The sequence below is a fragment of the Pavona decussata genome, unplaced genomic scaffold, assembly GCF_977016875.1.
Source record: "Pavona decussata unplaced genomic scaffold, jaPavDecu1.1 SCAFFOLD_214, whole genome shotgun sequence".
NCBI classification, from domain to species: Eukaryota; Metazoa; Cnidaria; class Anthozoa; order Scleractinia; family Agariciidae; genus Pavona; species Pavona decussata.
The window spans coordinates 3032314-3055168 of record NW_028145619.1 but is presented as its reverse complement, the minus strand read 5'-3'; the positions used below and the strand labels follow the sequence as shown (position 1 = coordinate 3055168).

At 38.1% G+C, this 22855-nt stretch overlaps 1 protein-coding gene across 1 annotated transcript; it reads left to right on the top strand.

Moving 5' to 3' along the window:
- The first annotated feature begins 14286 nt into the window (after positions 1 to 14286).
- On the top strand, positions 14287 to 18707 carry LOC146460307 (uncharacterized). Its single transcript, XM_085088244.1, has 2 exons — positions 14287 to 14509; positions 17447 to 18707. The coding sequence occupies exons 1-2, from the start codon at positions 14324 to 14326 to the stop codon at positions 17579 to 17581; spliced, it is 321 nt and encodes a 106-aa protein (XP_084944370.1). The 5' UTR covers positions 14287 to 14323; the 3' UTR covers positions 17582 to 18707.
- Positions 18708 to 22855: the final 4148 nt, after the last annotated feature.

The window sequence follows — 22855 nt, the reverse complement described above, 5'->3', positions numbered from 1 at the left end:
ACATTTTAACTGCCCTGCATTTATGTGATTTTGAATTAGATAGGCAAAATGAGATCAAAAAGGCTAGAAAGGAACCCTATGATCCTCTTTTCAAACTGAAACCCCTTATGAATGACTTGCGATTGGCGTGTAGATCGTATTTTGTACCATATCGAAACATCTCTATTGATGAAAGAAAGGTTGCTTTTAAGGGGAGAATTGGAATGAAGCAATATATCAAAGACAAACCAACTAAGCGGGGTTTCAAATTATGGGTACCTGCTAGTTCTGAAACGGGCTACACATACAAATTTCAGGTGTATGCCGGGAAACGCCTAGCCCCTACCGCCCATCGGTTGGGTTATGATGTTGTTATGGGATTGATGGATGGACTCTTTAGGCAGGGATACCATCTATTTTGTGATAACTTTTACAGTAGTCCAAAACTATGTACAGATTTATTTTGCAAGGGATGTTTTTTAACAGGAACAATAAGGGAACACAGAATAGGATTTCCTAAAAACCTCGGAAACCCACTTCCACTCAAATCAGCACGCGGGACCTCAAGATGGTTTCGTGATGGGCAAACAGTATTTGTCAAATGGAAGGATACTAAAGTTGTTTGTGTGATATCTAGTTTTTACCCAGCCACGGGAAGGGATGGTCATTGAAAGAGGGAGGGGTGTCCTTGTTGATGGCAGATATGTAAAACAAAGGGTAAACATTCCACCTCCTGTAAAGGGTTATAACAGTAATATGGGTGGGGTCGATTTGTCAGACCAGCTTCTCAAATGCTATGAAACTATAAGGAAAACTAAAAAAAATGGTGGAAAAATTTGTTTCTTTGTTTTATTGATGTTGCTATTGTAAATAGTTTTATTATTCATCAGTCAACTGGTGGGGAACTTGACCACAAAATGTATCAAGTCAATCTAGCGAAGTCCCTTATCACAATCAGTGAAAAGCAGGTAAATCCTGCCCGGGGGGTTGGGCGCCCACCAAAAAGTGATATAAGGGCTGAACACTGTCCAATTCCTATTGACAATGAAAGACTGGACCAGAAATCCACTAAGGCTTCATTAGGAAGAAAGAATCGTAAACTTTGTTATGAGCTGGAGAAAAAACAAATGAAAACCCCTTGGCAGTGTTCAAAATGTCAAGTCCCCCTTTGCATTCAGCTTGATAGAAATTGTTTTCAGAGGTGGCAAACAGCAGATTGTGACAATTTCAGAAACTAATGTAATGTAGGAACCTATAAGTGAATTGTAAGGGCATTTTTATAATGATTAAACTGCAATTTTATGACATAATTTGATCTTGTAATCAACATGTTTGTGTGTTGCATCACACCACGTGTCTAATGCAGCATAGATGTAATCAATATTAATGAGAATTGCCATTGCAGAATGTATGAAAGTTAATTCATGACTTTTCAGATTATTTTTATTGTTTTGGTTTCAGTTGCATGTCTTTAAACCTGGTGAAATACGGTCAGACTAAGATGGTCAGAAAAGAAGGGTAGAAAACGTGACAACTTTGAAGCCACCTGTCAATCAAATGGCTCACAGAGTGACATTGAAAAGTACATCAACGTAACTGTGGAATGTGCAAGTTTCTTTTCTGAGACACAAAAGGCTCCCAGCTACAAATGCCTTGGGTACAGCAAAGCAAAATACCGATATTTCCTAAGTAAAACACCAAAAAAAATTAGCATAAATGACGTCACATGTCCGTAGGGGGTCACCTGTCAATCAAAAAATTTTTATGAAAAGAAAGGAAATTTTATCTTCTCAAAAACGATGTATGGTTTTCCATGCTTCCTGTGCATTGTTATTTTACCAAAATTATTAGTAGCTAGTGCCCTCAAAAATGGCCAAAAAAAAAAAATTTAAAGGGTTAAGGGAGACAAGAAAAAGCAGAATATTGGTGGTATACTCAGCTCTGTCATTTGCATACTTGCCATGCACTAAAATGACTTAGTACAGTGGAACTCCGTTAATGTGACCACCTTTGGGCGGCAAAAATGTGTTCGTACTAATGGGATGGTCTGATTAACGAAGTTGTAAAAATAAGAAAAAGACTAACATTCCAATTATTTCGGGACAAAATAAAGTGGCCATGGCAATGAGGTGGTTGTATTAACGAAGTGGTCATAAGGCGGGGTTCTACTGTAATGCTTTATTTTTAATTTCTTAAAATCTCAGGAAAATGCAAGTCCACATGCGGCATCTCTGGAGGCCTCCTCTGTTGCCATTACTGAGGAAAATGGCGATATTCTATCGCTAGCTCAAAAACTCAACTTGGTGGTGCCATCAAGAGTTAAGGAATGTAGGAGAAAGAAAGAATCACTTTCCTCCAGAGCCAGGAATGACGTTATCAAGTCATCCCTCATTATTCTCCAGGCAGGAACTGGGAGGGATAAGCCCTCCCAAAGTGAATTTGAGTTGTGCGCACAACAGATAGTACTTGTGGTGCCTGAAATGAAGGACCCCATGAATCCAATTCGTCAGGATGCCTTTAAGCAATGGGTACGTACCTAAATAAATATAAAATTGTGTGCACAGACCCTTAAAATTCACTATTTCATTTTCTGTCAGGATGTTATGTAAAAGTTCTGCTATCAATATTATGTTGTGAAATTACACTTGCAGTCAATCTATATCACTAATGTGACCAGTCTTTCACAAAATGAAATAAACATTCAAACTCCTCTTTTGTGATGTCTGGCATTTGAATGGAATCTTGAACATTTCTCTACAAATCTTTCCAACAAAGACTCATTTAACTGAAGTTAAAATTCAAAACACTCGCACGGGAAACATACAATAATAAATTGTTAGTTTTGAAATAGTAAATACTGTAATGTAAGGAAAAATTCCTGGCTTTATACTCTCAAACTAGGAAAATTGCTTACCAATTGAGTACAATTGATTCTAATACGTTATACAATGTGTATGAATTTACATTTTAAAATGTCAATCTTGTTGTCCAGGGAGATCAAATAATTGCTAAAAATTACAGAGTCAGTCTTTATTCTGCTAGCTAAGTGGACATCTTCAAATAACTATTGTGCCCATTTTCATCAGCCATGTGTACCAGCTTTATACAACCTCAACTGGTGTTTTTTTGTCACTCTAGAACACTACCCTCATGCAGCTAAAAAAGGCATATTATAACAGAAAACCAGTAGAGACCCTGCAAAAGAAAAGACCATGATGGAAACCTGAGAAAATGAGTCAACCGAAGAAGGCCATGCCAGCCAAATTATTAAGGAGACGAGAAAGAAAAAACCAGAAGTCAAAACCATCCACAGCCTCTTGACAGTTTCCTTCAACCACAGGAGAAAGTGGATTACTAAATTACAAGGGAATGGAAAACTCAAGTAGCGCTGACACTACTTGCGTTACATTTGAACTGAGCAAATTTGTAATCTTTGATCCCTTGTTTTGACATGTCTGACTGCTTTCATGTTGTTCAACCAATCAAGTCATTTGAAACATTCTAACAAGGATTGTGATTGGCTGGTTTTATTGGCTTTATCAGAGTACATAGGGTGAATGTAATGGAAATAAAATATTATTAATCATAATACAAATAAAGAAGCCTCGACTGTGCTCTGTTCTGTTGTAAAGCACTTAGGAAGTAGCTAGAGCAATGAAAAAGTAGGAGAAACACTCGACTTTGTCTTGTGTTTCCCCCTACACTTCTTTCGAGCTCTAGCCGCTTCCTGCCTGCTTTACAACAAAACAGAGTACAGTCAAGACTTCTTTATTTGTTAAAATGTCTGCTGATTCATTATAGCTAGTATTCTGTAAAACTTTGGCGAGATACTCTGAAAGAGCAATTGTTGTTTTCAAAAGCAATATAAATATTCGGGAACCCGAATCTGCCAAACTTATCCGGGTGCAACACTTCGCAAGAATAGCATATTACAGCATTAATCGACATTTTCCTTTTTCATTTTCTCGAAGAACAGTTCATCCATAATAATTAGGGCTCTTGGTACTAATGGCAGTATTTTGGGATCGGATGCTACGAGACACTAGTTAGAATACGACCGAAACTTTTATTTCTCCTGACTAGCTGTTGTTGGGCTTTTTTTTACATTTAGCTTGTACTAAGTGTAAAATCTAAATCAGATACAGTTCGCATTGTGTTTTACCCCATTCAACTGGTTATCAAGTACAATTCAAATATCATTTTCATTTATAATTTTATTAATTTTAAATAACTAATGTGTGATTGCCAGGGGGTCTCGTCCGGCCGGCCATGCTGGACAACCCCTTAACAATTTTGTCAAAAAAATTGCCCAATGCCTCAAGGTTCGACAGATTGCAAAAAATGTTCAAATGCCAAACGGTACAGTTAAAAAGGCACCTTTTTATCAACATACCACTAAAAGTTAGGGGAAATGGTAATAGTTGAAACTACTTTAATTTAAGAAAGTGCAGACTAGCCAATGTTAAGGACACCTATAAGGCTGCTGTCTGCATCGGTCAACAGCCAAATAGTAAAGTTTGGGTTTTTGGCCCTGACCTGCAGCTAACTGGAGATGGATCAGTGACCAATCCAGAATCCTTATCCATCTTGTGGATGAAGGAGGTCTCTAAAATTGAAGGAGGAAGAAGGAGGAACCAGCCTGGGTGTCCACCTAGCATCAGACTTCCCTTATATGGCCATGCCCTACACCAGGTCATCAATGCACAGGTAAACACAGTTCATGACAACCTGATGGCAGCAATATTTACAATTGGTATGACATTTTATCATTGAAATATGAGTATTTTTTTCATTTATCATGCATACAAATTGTTGCCAAATTCATCATGCAAATTTTCTAATAGAAATTAACTTCGCTCCAGCAGTTAGTTATATGTCCACCAAATGTTTTAGAGTGTGTCCCCCAGTTCCAAAACGTTGACTTTAAATGTCTGATAGCACATATACAGTCGAAATGCAGCTTTTCTGGAAAACAAAAATATTGTTTTGGAGCATACATATAAAAAAAACCAGGAAGGATTAAAATACCAGGCAAATAAGAATGATTGTTTTTTTTTTTGTGGGGGTGGGGGTGATTGTCATATGCCTTTCCTTGTCACTTTGTACCACTTAGGATGTTGACCTGTAAAATAACCACTGTTAGAGTTATTCCAGTACCTTGAAGGGTATTGAACGGGGAAATCATATGGAAGGAACGAAATCAAAATTTTGCACCTATTTTGGGGGTAAAAGTGAATTTCACCCACGCCCACAAAATGAGTTTCTGATACCTTTTAGTATTCCAATCCTTCAAAAATTTAATGATTCCCCACTTTGCTGGGATATAAAAGACCCACGGACTTTTTAAACAAACATGAATGATTTCATGGTAAAAATATAACGTAATAGATAGTTTTTGTATTAAATTACAGCTGGAATGATTATTGGCTTTCATTATGAGGCAATGACATCTTAGGCTACTGTCCAATACCAGTGGTATGTGGTATAAATCGGCTGGGGAAGACAAAATCAGCGAGGGCTGTCTTAAGGCTAAATGGAAATTCTGGCTCATTTTACTCTTCGGCGAAGAACAGGTTCATTCCTCGTTTTTGTGCCTGGACAACTCTGCCTTCTGTCCTTGACGACGTCAAGAAAGCAAAGCAGATTGAGGATATCGCAGAAGCATTTTACAATAGGGGGAAGGATTGGACATGCTTTCTCGAAAGCACTCCCAGAACTTGTCCAATCCTGACTGTTAATTAGAAGGCCCTCTATGCCCTCAATAAAGACCCAAGGTACATGTTTGTTGCAACGAATTAATTTAGACCTTGCACTCTATAACTCCAAAAAATACTTTAGGCACTACTAGCAAGATATCAACTGGACCCCATTTTAATTTTGGCCAACAGAAAATTTCAACTTTTGAGCAAAAAAGTAATAATCAAAATACCCAATGTCAGGGGCCCAGTTAAGTCTTGTCTGTTAATGGGCTGTCACTAGATAACTATTTATAGGGCATTTTTGAAACACAAGATTCATGTCCTTACAGCATGTCACAAACACTGACACAAATGCCTCTTCTAGATTCAGATCATCACATATGACAAGTTCTTTCAGTCATGCTCCCACTTGACCTTTATGAAATGCAATTGAGCATCAAAATTTATGGAATTATTTTAAATAGGGAATGCTACATTAAGAATTAAATTAAGCATTTTTTCTTCTTTTTTTCCGGGGTGTCTGGACGCTTGGTATTAATTCCCTTTTTGGAGGGAAGAAGAAGTCCGTATGGGCTTGATGCCCAACAAAAGGCTGAAATTGATAGCGAGGAGGTTTTTAGTGGGGCATCAGGTGCTATAAGGATGATTGTTGGTCTCAGCCAGCAACTGGAGCACATTATAAAGACAAGGACTCAAGGAATTGCTTCAATCCTAGTCCAATCCCTTCCTGAATTAGACGACAGGTGCCCAAAAAATTATGGACTTTTGATCAGCATTGCTGAAAAGGTAAGTTTCAGTAATTCTGTTGTTTAGAGCTTGGTTCTAAAGTTGCAGTGTATGAGGGTGGGGACAACAAAACCACCCACGAAGAAGACAGTCCAAGTAATATACTTTAATTGGAATTCATTAACTGTCATGATATGACACTTCTCAGCTGTTGTCATGTTCAATAACACTCGGTACTCTTGGGGTAATGCAAACCATTAACAATTATTGCAATAAATATTAATAGTTTAAATCAATTGAAAACTATTTTGATTGGCTAATAAAATTAAAGGACACAGTTATCAGCCCTTGTTGTCACTTAGCAAATTATATGATGGTTAACTAGAAATATGTCCCTCTTAAAGCCTCATGAAGCAAGGGCTGGATAAACAGTTGATTCGAAGTGATGTCCTCTTTTGTCTTTGCTCTGTGGTTTCCTGATGTCTCCTTCTAATCTTCTTCACTGCTCGAGTTTTGTTCTTTAATCTCCCTCGGCAAATCTGCCATGTCCCTTGTGCATCCTCCTGTGGTTCATTTACATCACAATTTGGTCGAGTTTCACCAATATACATATAAATACGTATACTTTTCACTCGAATTTGTGCGGCTTAGCTCAGCTTGGGCCTTTAGCCTGACAAATTTATTAACCTTTATTATTAATTACAGAGAATTAAAATTTGATTAATAATGTTTTTAAGGTCATCGAAATGGCAGAAATACAGACTTACTCCAGAACTGGCAACCACCTTCTTTAAAAAGAAGGTTTATTCAAGTGTAAAGGAATACCAAGTGGATTGTACAAACTTGGAACTAGATGCACCAGAATCTGGTGAACCTCTAATTGCAGATCTCCTTATAAAGTGTATCACAGAATACATTTACCAATTAAACAGGTAAGGGTAAATCACTCATTAGCTTTGCATTCAAGCATTTATGGTACAATTCAGTTTTAATAACTTCCCCCAAGCCAGTATATTTTGATTAAATCTAACTTGTACTGATTTTACATTTTGCATTCAATTGTGAAGCTTGTTTTTAATTTTATGTCACTGCACAAGATTATGCTCAGAGACTAGTAATGTTCATTTAAGGTGTAGAATGTTGAGCTTTCAAGTTATGTGTAGAGAGTTATTTGGCTTTGCAACCTGGTGACATAGGAACTGCTTGTCGGAACTGCTTATTGGAACTGCTTATTGCATTGGGAAATGCTTACTTGGGGAAATAGAAAACATTTTAATTTGTTGTGCTCGTTGCATTCATCTTTCCAACATTGAATTAAGATCTTATTTACATGTATTTGTTTAAAAGGGTGATGATTGTAACATCAACTTCTTATTCTCTCTTCAGAACAAACGGAAGAGCCAGCACAAGAAGAGAAAGAAATGGACAGTCGAGAAGATCAAGACGAAAATAGGCAAATTATTGAGGGTACGCTAATGTTTATATCGTTTTATCAGTTTAAAGCGTGAACTACAATGAATCATTGATAGCGTTTCTGACTTTCTTTCATGCTACCGTACCCCTAGATGTCGTCAACGACGATCAAGTGGAGATTGCAGAAGATCATCAACAAGCTGGACCATCACGCCAAAGTTAGTTATTATAAATTTAAACTAATAGCGTTAATAAGTTATTGCGTGTAACTTATTTACAAAAAAACATTGAGGGTGCTGTCCTTTTGGGGGTCTACGGAATGCTTCAACATGAAAATTGGAAATTGCACCATAATCTCAGCACGTTTTTAATTTTATTGAAGCATAAAATAATGTAATTGGAACATTTCCAAATTTCATCGATGCGGTGATGGTTATTAGCAACAACATTAACAACTTACAACCTCCTTTATTTGAAAAATTTTCAAGATAAATCTATGACTCAGTAAGGCTTTGCATTATGCATCAGTCAATTCCGGCTGTGCCCACCCCCTCCCCCCTTTCTCACTTACGGCAATAGTGCAGGAATAGTGGGACATTTTTGCATTCTTTTCATCCTGGGATCTGGCATAAGCCTTCCACTTACATTGTAATTACTCCCGGTTCAATTGACCATTTCATAAGTTGTATCTTCCAATGACCCATACTTTGGCAAATTCGGTAAGTTTCTTCTAGAATACATCTAGACAGGAAGTAAATGGGATGCTAGAGTTGCAAAATGACCCATTTCTCAATCCTATTTTATTGTAGGTAAGTCTTGAAATAAAAAATAAAAAATTAAAACATTTTCGATGAATTGCCTGAGAGTATTTGAACAACTTTTTTGTCCTTACATTTGGACTTTGTCAGCTTATTTCTAAGATTATTCCTTGTAGAATCACAACTACATTCATGATATACAGGGTTGGAAATTATGAATTTTGACAGTACTAGCTATATGGGTGATTGACCTTGTTACCAAAACATTCACAACTACAATGATTTGACACTCGCCAAGGTGAGTGGGCAGGTGCTAATTTCTATCGCTGATATAAAAATAACTAAAATAAAACAATTTTTGACGGTTATATATCAGGTTATAACAGAATTCCAAGGCAAGATACAGGTAATGAAATAATTTTTCATTGGTAAATACCTGTATGTTAATGCACACTGCTCATTTAATGTTGTAATTTTGTAAGATTATCCGTTTGCAAATATACACTAAATCTCTGAGTGACTGTATTAAAAGTACAAGATTCAAAGTATATGTGAATGTACTACTCCGACTGGAATGCATGTGATAAGACACAAGTTAACTTTCTACTGTATGTTGCCTTTGAAAAGTAGTACATTGTCTAAATAATGCCATTGAGATTATAACTCTACTGCATAGGCATGTCATTTTGTTTTTTTGTATAGGCAAAGTGGAAACTAATTTTGATGGACCACTTAATCAACAACTTTCATCATTGTCCTACAGTTTCAACATACATGTTTATTCTAGCTGTCACTCTTCAATGGAAATCAAATGCTTTAAGAACGTTTTGTAACTATACAGTCATGGACAATAAGGCCAGTACATTGTAAATACATATACAGCAACAGTATTTAGCTGTTTTACTGTCTTTTCAGTTGACGTTAGTGATAGTGAAGACGACGTACATGTACATCAATCAACGCCAATTCCAAGGCAGCAATTATCAGGTGCAGTGTATAAAAAGTTTGAAAATGTATTCCAAATCATCAATGCACAAAACCAACCTACTTTTAAAAGTTAACCTTTATCGTGTAACCACCCTGAGGCAAGTGAAGTTTTGGAAGGTTCTGCAGAATTGCACAAGCCTTAAGGCAAGATTGTAAACCTATACACTTCTGCACACCAAATAATTTTGAATGTTTACAGTTGTTGGTTCCACAACTGAATAACAGACCAGTGTGATCAACCCAATCTTGAAAATAACTAATCCAGAGAAAATCTCTGGAACTGTGGGGGATGTTATTTGAAAATGTGGGTGATACCTTTAAAAAGTTTATAGTGAGTTCTTTGCAAGCCAATCCCAATGACTCTGATATTGTTTAATACAGTACTAGTCAACTTTGAACTTTGTGTCTGGGCTTCACAACATAAACTACACCTGTAAGGTAAATCAACACTCAACAGACAGTATTTTTATTATTGGCAAGTAATAGGTAGTACTTGTTGGAGACAAGTACATGTTAAGACAAAAGTCAGTATGGACACTCTACCATGCAATCACAGACTTTGTTTTTTTTATTTTACTTGAAGGTCCTTCCATTTCAGACGTGGAAAAGCTTTATCGAAGATCATATGGTAAGTGGTCTGTTTTCTTGGCAAGAGTAGTGAAAACAAAACAATCACAATTATGAATGGTAGTTTGTCAAATTTTTGTTAGTTGCTACCAGTGTATTAATTAATTTTGAACCCATTTTAGACAGAAAAAAAAAAGCATGGAACAATAATTGAATTCAGTCCAAATGCACCACTGTATAGTTTTAAGTGATGTAGAAGAAAGCAATTAACAATAGTAAAGAAACATATCTAAGGAGTGAGCTTAGATGGGATTTAAGTCACTTATGCATAAAGTCTGCAAACCACTTGAGCAAACTGTCATGTATACAGACCAGAACAAAGATTATTGATGTCCATGTCTGATAAAGTGGCAGGTGAGATAGAGAAAATCATGTTGCCTTTCACTGTTTGCAATTTTGTAGATAAAATTGAAAATGTGCCCATGGTCAGAATCGCATGGCGTGATGATGATAGGTCAACATGGGATAAAGATGCTAGAGAGGGTGAGTTGTGGAACCATTAACCGAGACTCACATTTGAAGAACTTCTAGTACTTTAATTGCTTTGGAGTACATGTATATTGCTGATCAAGCTTATGACCTTCGACTGTACCATTTGGTAGAGTTTCATTTGTGACATGCACACTCAAAACATTAAATGTTATTGACGGGTGTAGTGCGTAACTGGTTGAGTTACCTAAAGATTTACATGTATAAAGTCATCTCCTGAGGATTTATAATTGCTGGAATTCCCAGTAGAGTTTACATGGTTATTACAGACACCTTAATACTAAGTTTAGTATGGAAACTTACACTTGCAATAAGTGCTTTGTAGCACTTAAGCACTTTATAAAATATGAATAATTTCAATATAAATAATTGTTTAATATAAACAACAACTCTTTTATTGCAAAGTTGGAGAAGTACAAGAGATGCCAGACATGCTAATAGCAGCTGAAATAGGTAAGTTGTTCTTTGGATTGTTACAGTTAGCTTAGAGGTAGATGCTAAAATTGAAGACTGGAGAGTGAGCGATTTGGTTTGAAACACTATTAACACATGCAGTGTACATGTAGCCTTGGATTAACAGTTTGCAAACATTTACTGATGTTAACTTATCAATCGTTATTGAAAACATCATGCAACTTTTTTGTCAATGCTCCCATCGCCCACAATTCCGCAACACATCCGGGGCTTTTATGTGGCGTCCGCGCGTAAATTCAAACTGAATAATGATCCCAGCTGTCCAGACAATAAGAAAAAATGGCCGACGTCTGCAAACAGTATGTGTGTTTTGCGTGATTACAAGCTTATTAGCCAAGTTTCGTAAAAGTTTGCATATGGCTTTTCAAGATGACACATCAATAGAAGATACGAGACCTTTTCTGAGATTTTACCACAATTAGAACTAGTCGCAAATTTTATTTGAATCTGGTCTATTTCAAGGAATTTTTGGTACGAGCGTAAACTTCGAAGCTAAATTTTTCTTCGCTCGCGTACTTGATCAGAAAGTTTGCATATGGCTTTGACCGTATATTGCTTGAGACGGCTTTACGCCAAGTTTCAAATGAAACTGATAGTTCAAAGTGGTCGCAAACTCCAACTTTAGATTTTTTTCCACAAAGTTCTTGCTTTCCCTCTCCTTAGAAACTCCCAGGGGAATAGAACGAACCTATTTTGAATATCCCGCTAGAATTTAAATGTAGTCAAAGCTTCGCCTCCGCAAACAATAGGACCCCTTTGGGACTATTAAGCGTTGAGACTGAACAAGAAAACAGCAGTTTAAAGGCTAATATAAAAATGATTAAAGAAGCAACAGTTTCGATTCCTAGGCCCCGGCAGTTTCTACACTCTTAACGTTAAAGATAAAAAAAGAATCAGCGCTTTGCGTTTATTATTTAAAATAACCTTATATGATAATTGCGGGCTGTTTAAAAAAAAAAGATTTTTTACTCACAAGTGTACCGAAAAGGCGGTATTGTGTAACCATTGACAACCTACATGCAAACTGTTTCAATAGTGCTTTTATTCACATTTCGAATGCGGCCGAGGAGGTAGTCAGTTCGCTATCAGAAACCATAAGTCAAGATGTCGTCCGTACAAGAAATGCAGAAGGTTGATCGGGAGCTCTTTTTAGAGCTCACTGAATCCCCGATCAACCCTGCTTTTTTACACATATCCACACCGCTAAAACACTGTGACCCGATGTTTTATTTACAAATTAACGGAGAAGCTCTTTGGCAATGTCGTGCCATCAAGAAACCTGAGCAGATGTTCCAGGTGCCCAAGGATAGCTTGCTGCAACTTGGATACAGATTGTCTTCCCTTTGCAAATCTCGTGTCGGGATCCTCGTCTATGGCAAGGTGAATTACCTTACTAAAAAGGTTCGAAATGCCACCAACAACACAAGCCGCCACGCTCTGCGATCAAACTACTGGTGTACGATTGCCCTCAACTCAGATGATATCGCCCAAGGGCCCGAGGAGATCATCACTAACCTAAGAGAAACGGAACAAGAACTGGTTCGTGAAAACCAAAAACTAACAAAAGAACTTGAAGGTAAGAAAAATAAACGTCAGATGCAGCTACTTTCGATGTATTTATCAAAAGCTAGGCCAACTTATTTCACAAAACACAATTATCTCTTGGTTTTGAAAAGGCAAACTAACTATACACGATCGTACCGTATTACTTGATATTTTTACAGAGAAAGCATCAGAGTTGTACAACGCTATGGTTCAGCTGAAAGAATCCCAGAACCAAAGTGGGCATAAGGGGAAAACAATCGACCAAGTCGGCCGTCGACAACAACAGCGCCACCTCAAAGACATAAGGTACGCAATCAATGTTGCTTCTTTCCAAAGGACGTTTGAAATGCCGGGTTTAAGTACTTAAAAAACACTCGAAGGCAACTGACTCGTTTTTATATTGAGCGAACAAAACACAAACTCATTCAAGCTTAAGTTAAATTTAACAAGCGGCAAATCGTTAAAAGAAGAAGATAAGAAGTGCTTATACAACAAAACCATTATTTTGCAGAGAGAAAGCAGAATGTGCCCTCTGGTTTGCCGAGACCTATGGCCTTACACCACAGTCTCTTTTGCTTAGTGGCCAAGGTATGCACAAGGTTTTAGTATAATTACTCAAGTGATCATAGAAGACAAGCATAGAGCACAAAATAGTATCAATTTTACATGTGCGGTGAAACATAACTGAAGTGTTCCTCAAACATAGTTATATCTTAAGTGCTTTTCAGTAGTGCATTTTCTTTCATTCTGAATTATTTCACTTCCATGGCAAAGGGTAAACATTCGAAAGGAATAGCTATATGATTGAAAATAAGACTATTGCTACCTTCAAAAATACATTTCAACGTTTTCTTGAAAATAAATTTGTGAAGAGTTTTTGTTTTCAAGTTGTTTTTTTTTTTGCTTAGAGTTAAGGAGCTTTAAAAAAGACCTCTCTCCTTTGGAATTTCCAAGGTGGTATGCATATTAATTTTTCTGTACTTAAACATTATTTGTTTTGCAGGCGTTGAGAAGAAGAATGACGACTTGCGAAGATATTTCCACCACAAGATAAACCGGTGGGATGCGGCCACCAATCTCTTGCTGGTCAAAGAGCGCCAAGAGGTGCTCAGAGACATGGAGCGTACCAAGTGCTCCTATGAAAAGAAACGAGCTTCATTTTGGTTTGAAGGAGGAAAGGCAGAGTCTGCACGGAAGGTGGTGAGAATATCAACTACTCAGCCTGAGCAACCACCTGCTGAAGAGGGCATGAATGAAAGCCAACTAAAAAAGAAAAAGGTTTCTGAACTCGTAACAATTCTGGAGAGGAAGTCAGGAAAAGTAATGAATGAATATAAAAAGTAAATGCATATTTTCGCCCCAAACTACAGTGTAGATGTGAAGACTGACTGAATTTTGTCAGTGTTTGTGGTGGTTGTTGTTGTCGTTGGAATGAAAAAAATATTAAGTGTGCCTCCTTCAATAATTTTATTATTGTGTACTTGCCTCTAATAAGAACCACATCAAAAGAAACTGAAAGATGGTTTTAAACCAGCTACATATAAGTAAATACTTCATGTTTCCCTGGATTGAAATTGTATTCCTTTTTTTTTAGATAATGGTCCGCATTATCATAATACTGGTTTCATGTTGTACCTGGCTGAACTTAACGAAGTCCTCAACCTGACCCTTGTTGAGTACATTAATTTTGAAGCGGGAGAAGGGAAGTCGCAGCTGGATACTCACTTTGCCCATATCTCTCACAAAATTGTGCGGTGGGTGAGAGTGGGAAACAATTTAGAGACAGGAAATCAGCTTGGAGAGTTGATTGGGGTATGCTTAGTTTTTGTATAATTATACAGTCCATCTATTGCAGTCAGCTCTCCACGGACACCTAACTATGATGGACAGTCAGGAAAGGTCCTGATGGTGCCTGTCTTAGAGAGAGATGACTGTATTGTTTCAGGACCGAATGATAGTTCAAAAGAAGAAAAAGATCACAGTCACTATCAGGTTATTTATTAATCACGTACTACAAAGAAAAGAAAATTTATCTCATTTTAAGTTATTACATGATCTTAAAAAAAGTTGCCAATTTTCTCTTTAATTTGCTGAACGGGTTTATAAAAACATTTAATTCTATCTTTAGATCTTATGAGTAGTAAACTACATCCACGGTTTAATTTAATATAACATTCTACAGGTGTAATTTACAAGTGTAGCCATCGTTTTAGCGTCTCAAAACAATAGCTACACTTGTAAATGACAGTTGTCAAAGTTTTATTTAAGTGACCACGAGGGTCAATTTAATAAAGCTTTCACATGTGTAATTTACAATGGCTACACTTAAAAATTACACGTGTAAAAGATTTATTAAATTGACCCCAGGATACATAAAGTTACTTTGCCCGGGGAGAAATGTATAGCTGAATTTTGAAGTTACACAACAGCTGCTCACAGAATTTCTTACTTGTAGATAACCTGTTTAGGGGCTGTCTTTGATTATCTACATTGAAGTGTATATGACAGATTTTTTTTATTTGCTTGATTGAATCTTCTTGTTGTTCTCGTATGAAAATCGAAAAAATAAATGCGCTATCGATTTTTCTTCCCCTCGTTTGAGGCGGTCAAAGACGCGAAATTTCACTTCCAGGTGTGTACAAAACCGCGCAAGGCGGGAGACTAGGGATAGTGAACCTGTGATGTCAATACAAGAACGCCACTTTCACGGATTCTCTGTTTCAGTGTTTTTCTTAATGCAAAGGAAGATAGGTGGTGCTGCGGTGCGTTGTTTACGGCTGCAGCAACACGAAAGATGTTTAAAAGTGAAACAGAGAATCCCGCGAATGTGGCGTTCTTGTATTGACGTCAGAGGTCCACTATCCCTAGTCTCCCGCCTTGCGCGGTTTTGTACACACCTGGAAGTGAAATTTCACATCTTTGACTGCCTCAAACGAGGGGAAGAAAAATCGATGGCAATTTTCTTTTTTAGATTTTCACACGAGAACAACAAGAAGATTCGATCAAGCAAATAAAAAAAATCTGCCATATACACTTTAAGCCTTATAACCATGTTTAACCTAGTTAATTATTACTAAGAGAAGCTGAATCCATATTTTTCATGTTAAAATAATAATTGTTATTCTTGAAGAAATTCATCAGGCTAGATAAGTGAACAGTCGATTTAAAAGTTCTTACAACATAGCCAGTCTTATATTAACGTCTTATTAATGCTGACAGTTTCGATGACTGTCAGCCATCTTTATCAAAACTTGAAAAGCATGAAAAGTGTCAGAAACCATCATAAGACAACGCTTAGATCAAGATCAAGATCAAGATCTAAAGAAAAGAACAAACCTAGAGGTTGAGGATATAATGGATCTCACAGAAGTTATTGCCACCACCACATACTTCAGTTTCAGAGGACAATTATTCAAACAGAAGTTCGGCACAGCCATGGGCAGCCCAGTATCCCCGATCCTGGCTAACTTTTTTATGGAATGGCTTGAACAACAGGCCATCGCCACTGCTCCCATAGACTGTAAACCTAAGCTATGGAAACGATATGTGGATGACATCCTAGAAATCATTAAGAGGGGAAAGGTGGAGGCTCTGACAGATCATCTTAATAGAATTGACAAAACAAACAGCATCAAATTCACGCACGAACAAGAGAAAAATGCCCAGATCCCATTTCTGGACACCCTTATTACCAGGAGGGAGGACGGATCCATGAAACTACTGGTTTACAGGAAAGCCACACACACAGACCAGTACCTGTCGTTTCAATCGCATCATCCACTTCAGCAAAAACTTGCTGTCATACGGACGTTATTGGAAAGAAGTGACAGCATTGTTACGGAGGAAGAAGACCGTAAACAAGAGGAAGAACACATAAGAACAGCCCTCCATACATGTGGTTACCCGGATTGGGCGATAAAGAAGGTCAAAGAGCAAATGAACAGCAAGAAAGCTATTAGAAAAGATAAATCCAAGAAAGATAAAGCTCAAGAAAAATCAAGAGCAGTGGTGACTGTCCCATATGTCCGTTCATTCACAGAGAAAATACAACGCATATTCACCAAACACAGGGTAGCCACAGTGATTAAACCTCAAACCACCCTCAGACAGGTTTTAGTTCACCCGAAGGACAAAGTGGAGAAGCACAAAAAGGCTGGAGTGGTGTACAAAATTCCATGCAGCCAATGCCAAAAGGTATATATCGGTGAAACAGGGAGACAGCTGGGAACCAGGATCACAGAACATAGAAAGGAAGCAGAAAAGATCTCTAACAGAAATTTCACAAGAACCACCTGCAGAGCTTCTACCAATGAACACCATAAATCAGCCATAACAGACCACGTCTGTCAGAACAATCATATTATGAATTGGGAAGCAAGTGAAATAGTTGAGCAGGACGGCGACAAGTTTAAGCGATGGATTAAAGAAAGCATATGTATTAGATCGAACACTCCTACTATGAACAGGGACGAGGGAGCCTATCAGCTTTCTCCCATATGGACACAAGTGATCTCCACCCCCAAACCAGGGGGGCGTCTACAGAGTGACTTTGCGCATTTATCGCAATAATCAACACCTTCAAAAGCCTATTTAAGGCTTCTGACACTTTTCATGCTTTTCAAGTTTTGATAAAGATGGCTGACAGTCATCGAAACTGTCAGCATTAATAAGACGTTAATATAAGACTGGCTATGTTGTAAGAACTTTTAAATCGAATAATTGTTATTGCTTTATACTTTTATTTTATAGTCCATAAAGAATGTGACATGTAGGAAGCTGACCATTGATAGAAGTAAGACCCCAGAGAAGCTTGGCACTCTCAAAGATATCTCTCTTTATGGCAGCTTTCAGTTCCAGCCATGTGGAGGCTTGATTGGCCGTTAATGGGATTGGAAAAGAGTTGAAGAAGACAAAACAACAACTTCAAGCCTTGTCAAATCGCACTCATCCAGGCGCTGGTTCAACTGGTGCAACAACAAATGAAGACATTCCATTATCCTCCTGCAGTACTGCTAACCATAATGAGTGTCCAAACTACAGTGTAAATTTCATTCAGCGCGCCACCTCAGCCCAACAGCCAGCAACCCACTGCTTCGAGGCTGTCACTCCTCAAATTCACCACTTCATTCCACCGTGTGGATATGCTTTGAAAACTGGGGAAGCAAAGCGTACAGTGTTCACTCAACAGCAAAAAGAAATTATGATTGAGTATTACAATCGGCAAGCCAACTACAGCATTTGGGCTGATAAAGGTGAATGTGCCGCTACCATGAAAGAGAGGGGCCTGGAACCCTTTAAATATTCGCAAATAAAAAGCTGATGGAGTTCCTATAACCAGAAACACAACCGAGAAACAGAAAGGATGGCTCAGCATTTACAGACCGCATGTGAAGGAACTACAGGATCGTCCAATCAGCCAGCATCAACCACCCAACCAACTAAGTCAGTACCTGAAGTATCAGCTTCACTTCCCAACCAAACAACTGCCACTGGTTTGGGAACATCAACAAGGGTATCCAGCCAAATACCTTCCCTAGTTATTACACAGTCAGTGGTGACAACACCTAGCCACCATACCTCCTCAGTTTCTTCAGCTTCGGCAAGAACCCCTAATCAACCAACTCCCTCAAATTCAGTGATGTCAACAGCTGGACCATGTCACACAACTGCCCCAGCATCTGTTGCCTAAGTTTCCTTTACATCCACAAGAATTCAAAACCAGCCAACTTACTCAGTTTCCACAACAACAGCAGTATCTTTCACCTGCCAGCCAACTGTCTGTGTCCCTGCAGTGTCACCAAGAAAACCACGTAGTAGGAACTGATGCCGGTCAGGGGATCACAGAGTGGCTTTTCCGAAGAGAAATCAGTCAGTCTACAGTTGACGGCCGAAATGGCAGCAGTGCTTGGGTCTTTATAGCTTTGAGCTTTGCATCACTATACAGAGATTATACTTTACAAAACATCAAAGATAATTACCTCAATACAGAATGACAGGAGGAATTGAAGGAGGCCATGGGCGCTTTCCATACAACCAAAAATTCCTGAAATTCCGGGTTTGGGAGCGAATGGAACAGACATTTCCCGAAATTTTGGGTGTACCTCGGGAGGTTGGCCTAAAATTCCAGAAAATCGGAATAACCGGAAAATTCCGTTCCATTCGACCATTCCTGCCCACACCCAATTTCTCAGAGCCCGGAAATCAAACTCAACATGGCTTTCAATTCTTCTGCTCAATATCAGTGTTCCGCTTGTTATCATGCGACAGATGACTTGAATGTTCTTTTGCACCAGAGCCACGGCAACCTTTCGTAAGTAGTGCGAAAATGCTTATAAGCAACTCTAAAGCAAGTAATGATGATGTACGTGATGGACTGGGACAGCTTGGTTCATAACAACTGGAAAATACTGTTCCATTTGTCACACGGAATACGCGAAATTTCATTCCGGAATTTTTGGTCGAATGGAAAGCCCCCCATAAGAACGGGGAACAGCATACATGATGAGCTTTTTGACAGGCAAGGTGTGAATGTTTCTCCAGAGGATGCTATAGCTGCAGTGGGAGAACTTTGCCAAGTTGGTGGTATCGCACAAGAGTTCGATTTGTTTGGAGCACAGCCATTCCATCAACTAGAGAACATTGTGCATTCAGTACTTCAAAAAAAGTTGCCATTCCACATCATTGTAGCGCACTTCATGGCAATGCTGATGATTGTTGCCTCTGATGGACAACTCATTTTAGTGGACTCCTATATGCATGGTAGCAAGGGAGCATTAATAGCTAGAGGTATACCTTTTCAGGGTCTCCATGCCCATTGGTTTTCACTTTGGTTTGATCGCATGTTGATTTCTACGTGTGGTTCAGGTCTCTCTGTTTGCTCCATTTCGACCCTCAGTATCTTGTAATACTCTCAACTAAAATTAGCTGTGGGTCTTAGAAGAAAAAAGTTTTCCTCATTTTTCTAAGGTTAACGCTTGTACCAGCTTTCGTGACTGGAATCAAACAAATGAGATTAGGACTAAAAGGATTTCAAGCACATCAAAAACACATTCTTTTCATTTTGCAGGTCATTGTGTTTTTGGGGGTTGATAAATTTTGATGTCAATTTTGGACTGCTGTACAACCCTTTTGTCCCAGTAAACAGGGTATTCTGTGCTTTCAAGATGATTCAAGGGCCCCACTCACAATTACAGTGTCTCCCCCCCCCCTTAAAGAAATAATAGCAGTGAATGCTTGGTTACACAGCAGTTCAAAAATTTCTTATCCATACTGACCCAGTTAACAAAGAAATGATTATCTTATAGAGAACTTTCTTGCTGTGCGTGTTCATGGGTTTAGAAAATCGTTTATGTCTGTAAAATTTAAGTACACATATATTAGTCAAAATTTGAAGTTAAAGAAAACATATTTTGTGAGAGGGGAAGACATAATAACAGCCCATGGGAGGGTTTGTTGACAGTGTTTTGTTAGATGAAGTCTGAATTAAGACTTGAAACAAACATTTTTTATGTAATCTGTTTACTCATGGCGGTTTTAAACTCAAGTGTTGAGTTTTTTTTTTTTTTTTGACTGTATTAACTCTTTAATCCTCAACAAAGCTCAACCTGAAACAATTCTTTTAAGTAATTAGGCGGGAAAGGTGATTAGTAATTTTTATTTTTAATGTTTTTTATTGAGATATAATTACTTAAGAGCCGTCCTCTGTAAATATCGACTATCGTCGTTTGGAGGAGAAAAAATGAAATCCTCAAACTTTCTCAGAAGAATGGGCTATATAAGTGATTCACATAAATATAACTTTCAGCTCAGTTCGATTCGTATTTTAGCTGTACTGCGACCATCTTGGTTTTACCGCTCTGGGAGGGCTTTTAGAGGCCATTTTAGGCCACACTTTTAAGAATTTGCCTTACAAAGAAAGCGTCACAAATCCGAACAAAATCTCATTATTCGAAACAAGCAAATGTTTGTTGTTGTGCTGAGAAGCTTTTTTGGGAATTTGATCGAAATCTGATTTTTTTACAAAAATTTTTAATTTCTTCCCTATTGAACTACTCTTCAAGTGCCAAAAAAATGGCCGACTTTAAAGGAAAATATCGCTAAAGATACATTAGTTGGCATCCCAAAACAGCATCCCGGTTAAAGAGCAATGTCTCGTCTGTAAGAATATGCAATAAAATTTTTGGGCAGTTAAAGAGAGAAAATTATAGAAGAAGAAGTTTTAATCGTACTTTTGTCAACAAACATCGCCTTCCTAATTAGATTAACAACGGGAAAATAACGATTTACAACGAAAATAATGATAAATTCCACTTACCTCGTGAAATATCGAGAACTGGATACTTCAAAAGACATCAATTTATAGTTTCAGTTGGATACAGTTGCACTTTCGATGATTTGTTGTGCGAAATCACTGTAATACACCGCAGCCATTAAACTGAGTTGAATTCTTCAAAGTCCGTCAGGACAACCATCGGCCGAAAAAATTGCCTTCCGCCCCATAAGCTGCCGTGTGCAAGGTGTCAAATACTTCTTTGCTATCCTTAATGACCAAAACTTCTTTCAACAACCATTTAAATCCTGCTGTGAACTGGAGATTCTCGTCAAGAAATCGTTTATGTTCCATTGACCTTCCGCCGTGATTAAACAATGAGATTGCATTACAGAAACGCGCGCACATCCAGTTGGGTTGGGGTTGGGGGTGGGGAGGAAACAAAAATGGAAGTGCTCCCAAATTAAAAAAAAAGGGCCATTCAAGATAACTGTCAAAGCTATTTTATGCATTTCGGGTACTAAATAGGAAACATCTGTCCCAGAATAATGTGGAATATAATAAGCCCTTGTGCTCTATTTCTTTGGTTGGGGCGTGGGAGGGGGGGGGGGGGTGGTTGGCAAGTAAAACACTAATTTACAGCATCAGTTGATTGTTGCTCTTCTGTCTAGGGTTCATACATGTTAACAACTGTCCCAAGCTCACTGACAGCTATATATTTGTAATACTAGGTAACAGTGAAAAAGTTATAATCACCGGCACGTAAAATTAATATGAGGATTTGCATGGGAATGCATGCAAATTAACAGCTTACATAGAATTCCAATAAAAAGTGACTAAGTTACTTACTTTTTTTTTCCTTCTTTTTTTTGTGTGTGTGTATTACACTTGCCTGTTTGTGTTTTGGAACATTGTAATAGCGTTTACCAGTACGAGGACTTGGAGCCAGAAAAACTACTAAATCTGAACATCGTTGGAAATGCTATCAAATGTTACGAAGGGCAACCGACTGACAAATAGGGCACAACAGCTAATAGTAAGTGGCATTTAGTTGAGAGTGGCAAAGGGTTTTTTTTTCGACGCGTGATGGCCCATAAAAAAAAAGCAGCGTGACGGGGGATCGAACTACAGTCGAACCTGTACATAACCGCCCTGTATTAAGCGGCCACCCTCTATTAAGCGGTCAATTTTCAAAGTCACGATTTTTTGCTCATACAAACGCTATTTGTTACCTGTATTAGGCGGCCACCTCTATTAAGCGGCCGCGGCCACCCTGTAGCAGTCCTATGTTTGTCTTTCTTTGTTATTTTTACCTGTATTAAGCGGCCACCCTTGAATGGAAACTAAGCCATATGTCTTTTTTATGCGGTATTTTATTGTTTAAAATGCGATCCATCGTCACGATAACGAAATAACATGTACAAAGCTACTATAAGCTGATAAGTCGGCCGTTTAGTATCGTTAACGTCCAGTTTCGGATGTCCGCAATGTGCTGAAGTACAGTACCATATTACAAACGCTAAAACAAGTTTGTCTTGAATATGCTTCACTCTTTAGCTAGAAATTCCTTTTTAATTAGCTTGTTCTTCTGTCATGTGATGGAGAATGAATCGCCTTCAAAGATCACTGTCAGGTGCTATAGAACATGCAGAACCACTACGGGCGTTTGCGCAGTACCATGGATAACAGGAATTGTCGCTGGCAGTGTCGACAGTTAACGACTTGCTCTACAAACAAAAGTTTCAAATGCCGAAGCGCCAAACGCACGTGTCCGACTTTTTTAAGTCGCCGTAATTCTTACTCTATTCCTTTTTTAACTTGAAGAAATTTTTTCTATTGTACTTCTTTTAATTAGCAACATTTCGGTTATAACTCCATTTCGAACGTAA

Bases quoted from the DNA above. Each gene is read 5' to 3' on its own strand.
- LOC146460307 (XM_085088244.1), top strand. From the start codon at position 14,324: ATGTTGTACCTGGCTGAACTTAACGAAGTCCTCAACCTGACCCTTGTT. The intron at 14,510-17,446 runs GTATGCTTAGTT...TTTATTTTATAG, and splicing joins AGCTTGGAGAGTTGATTGGG to TCCATAAAGAATGTGACATG.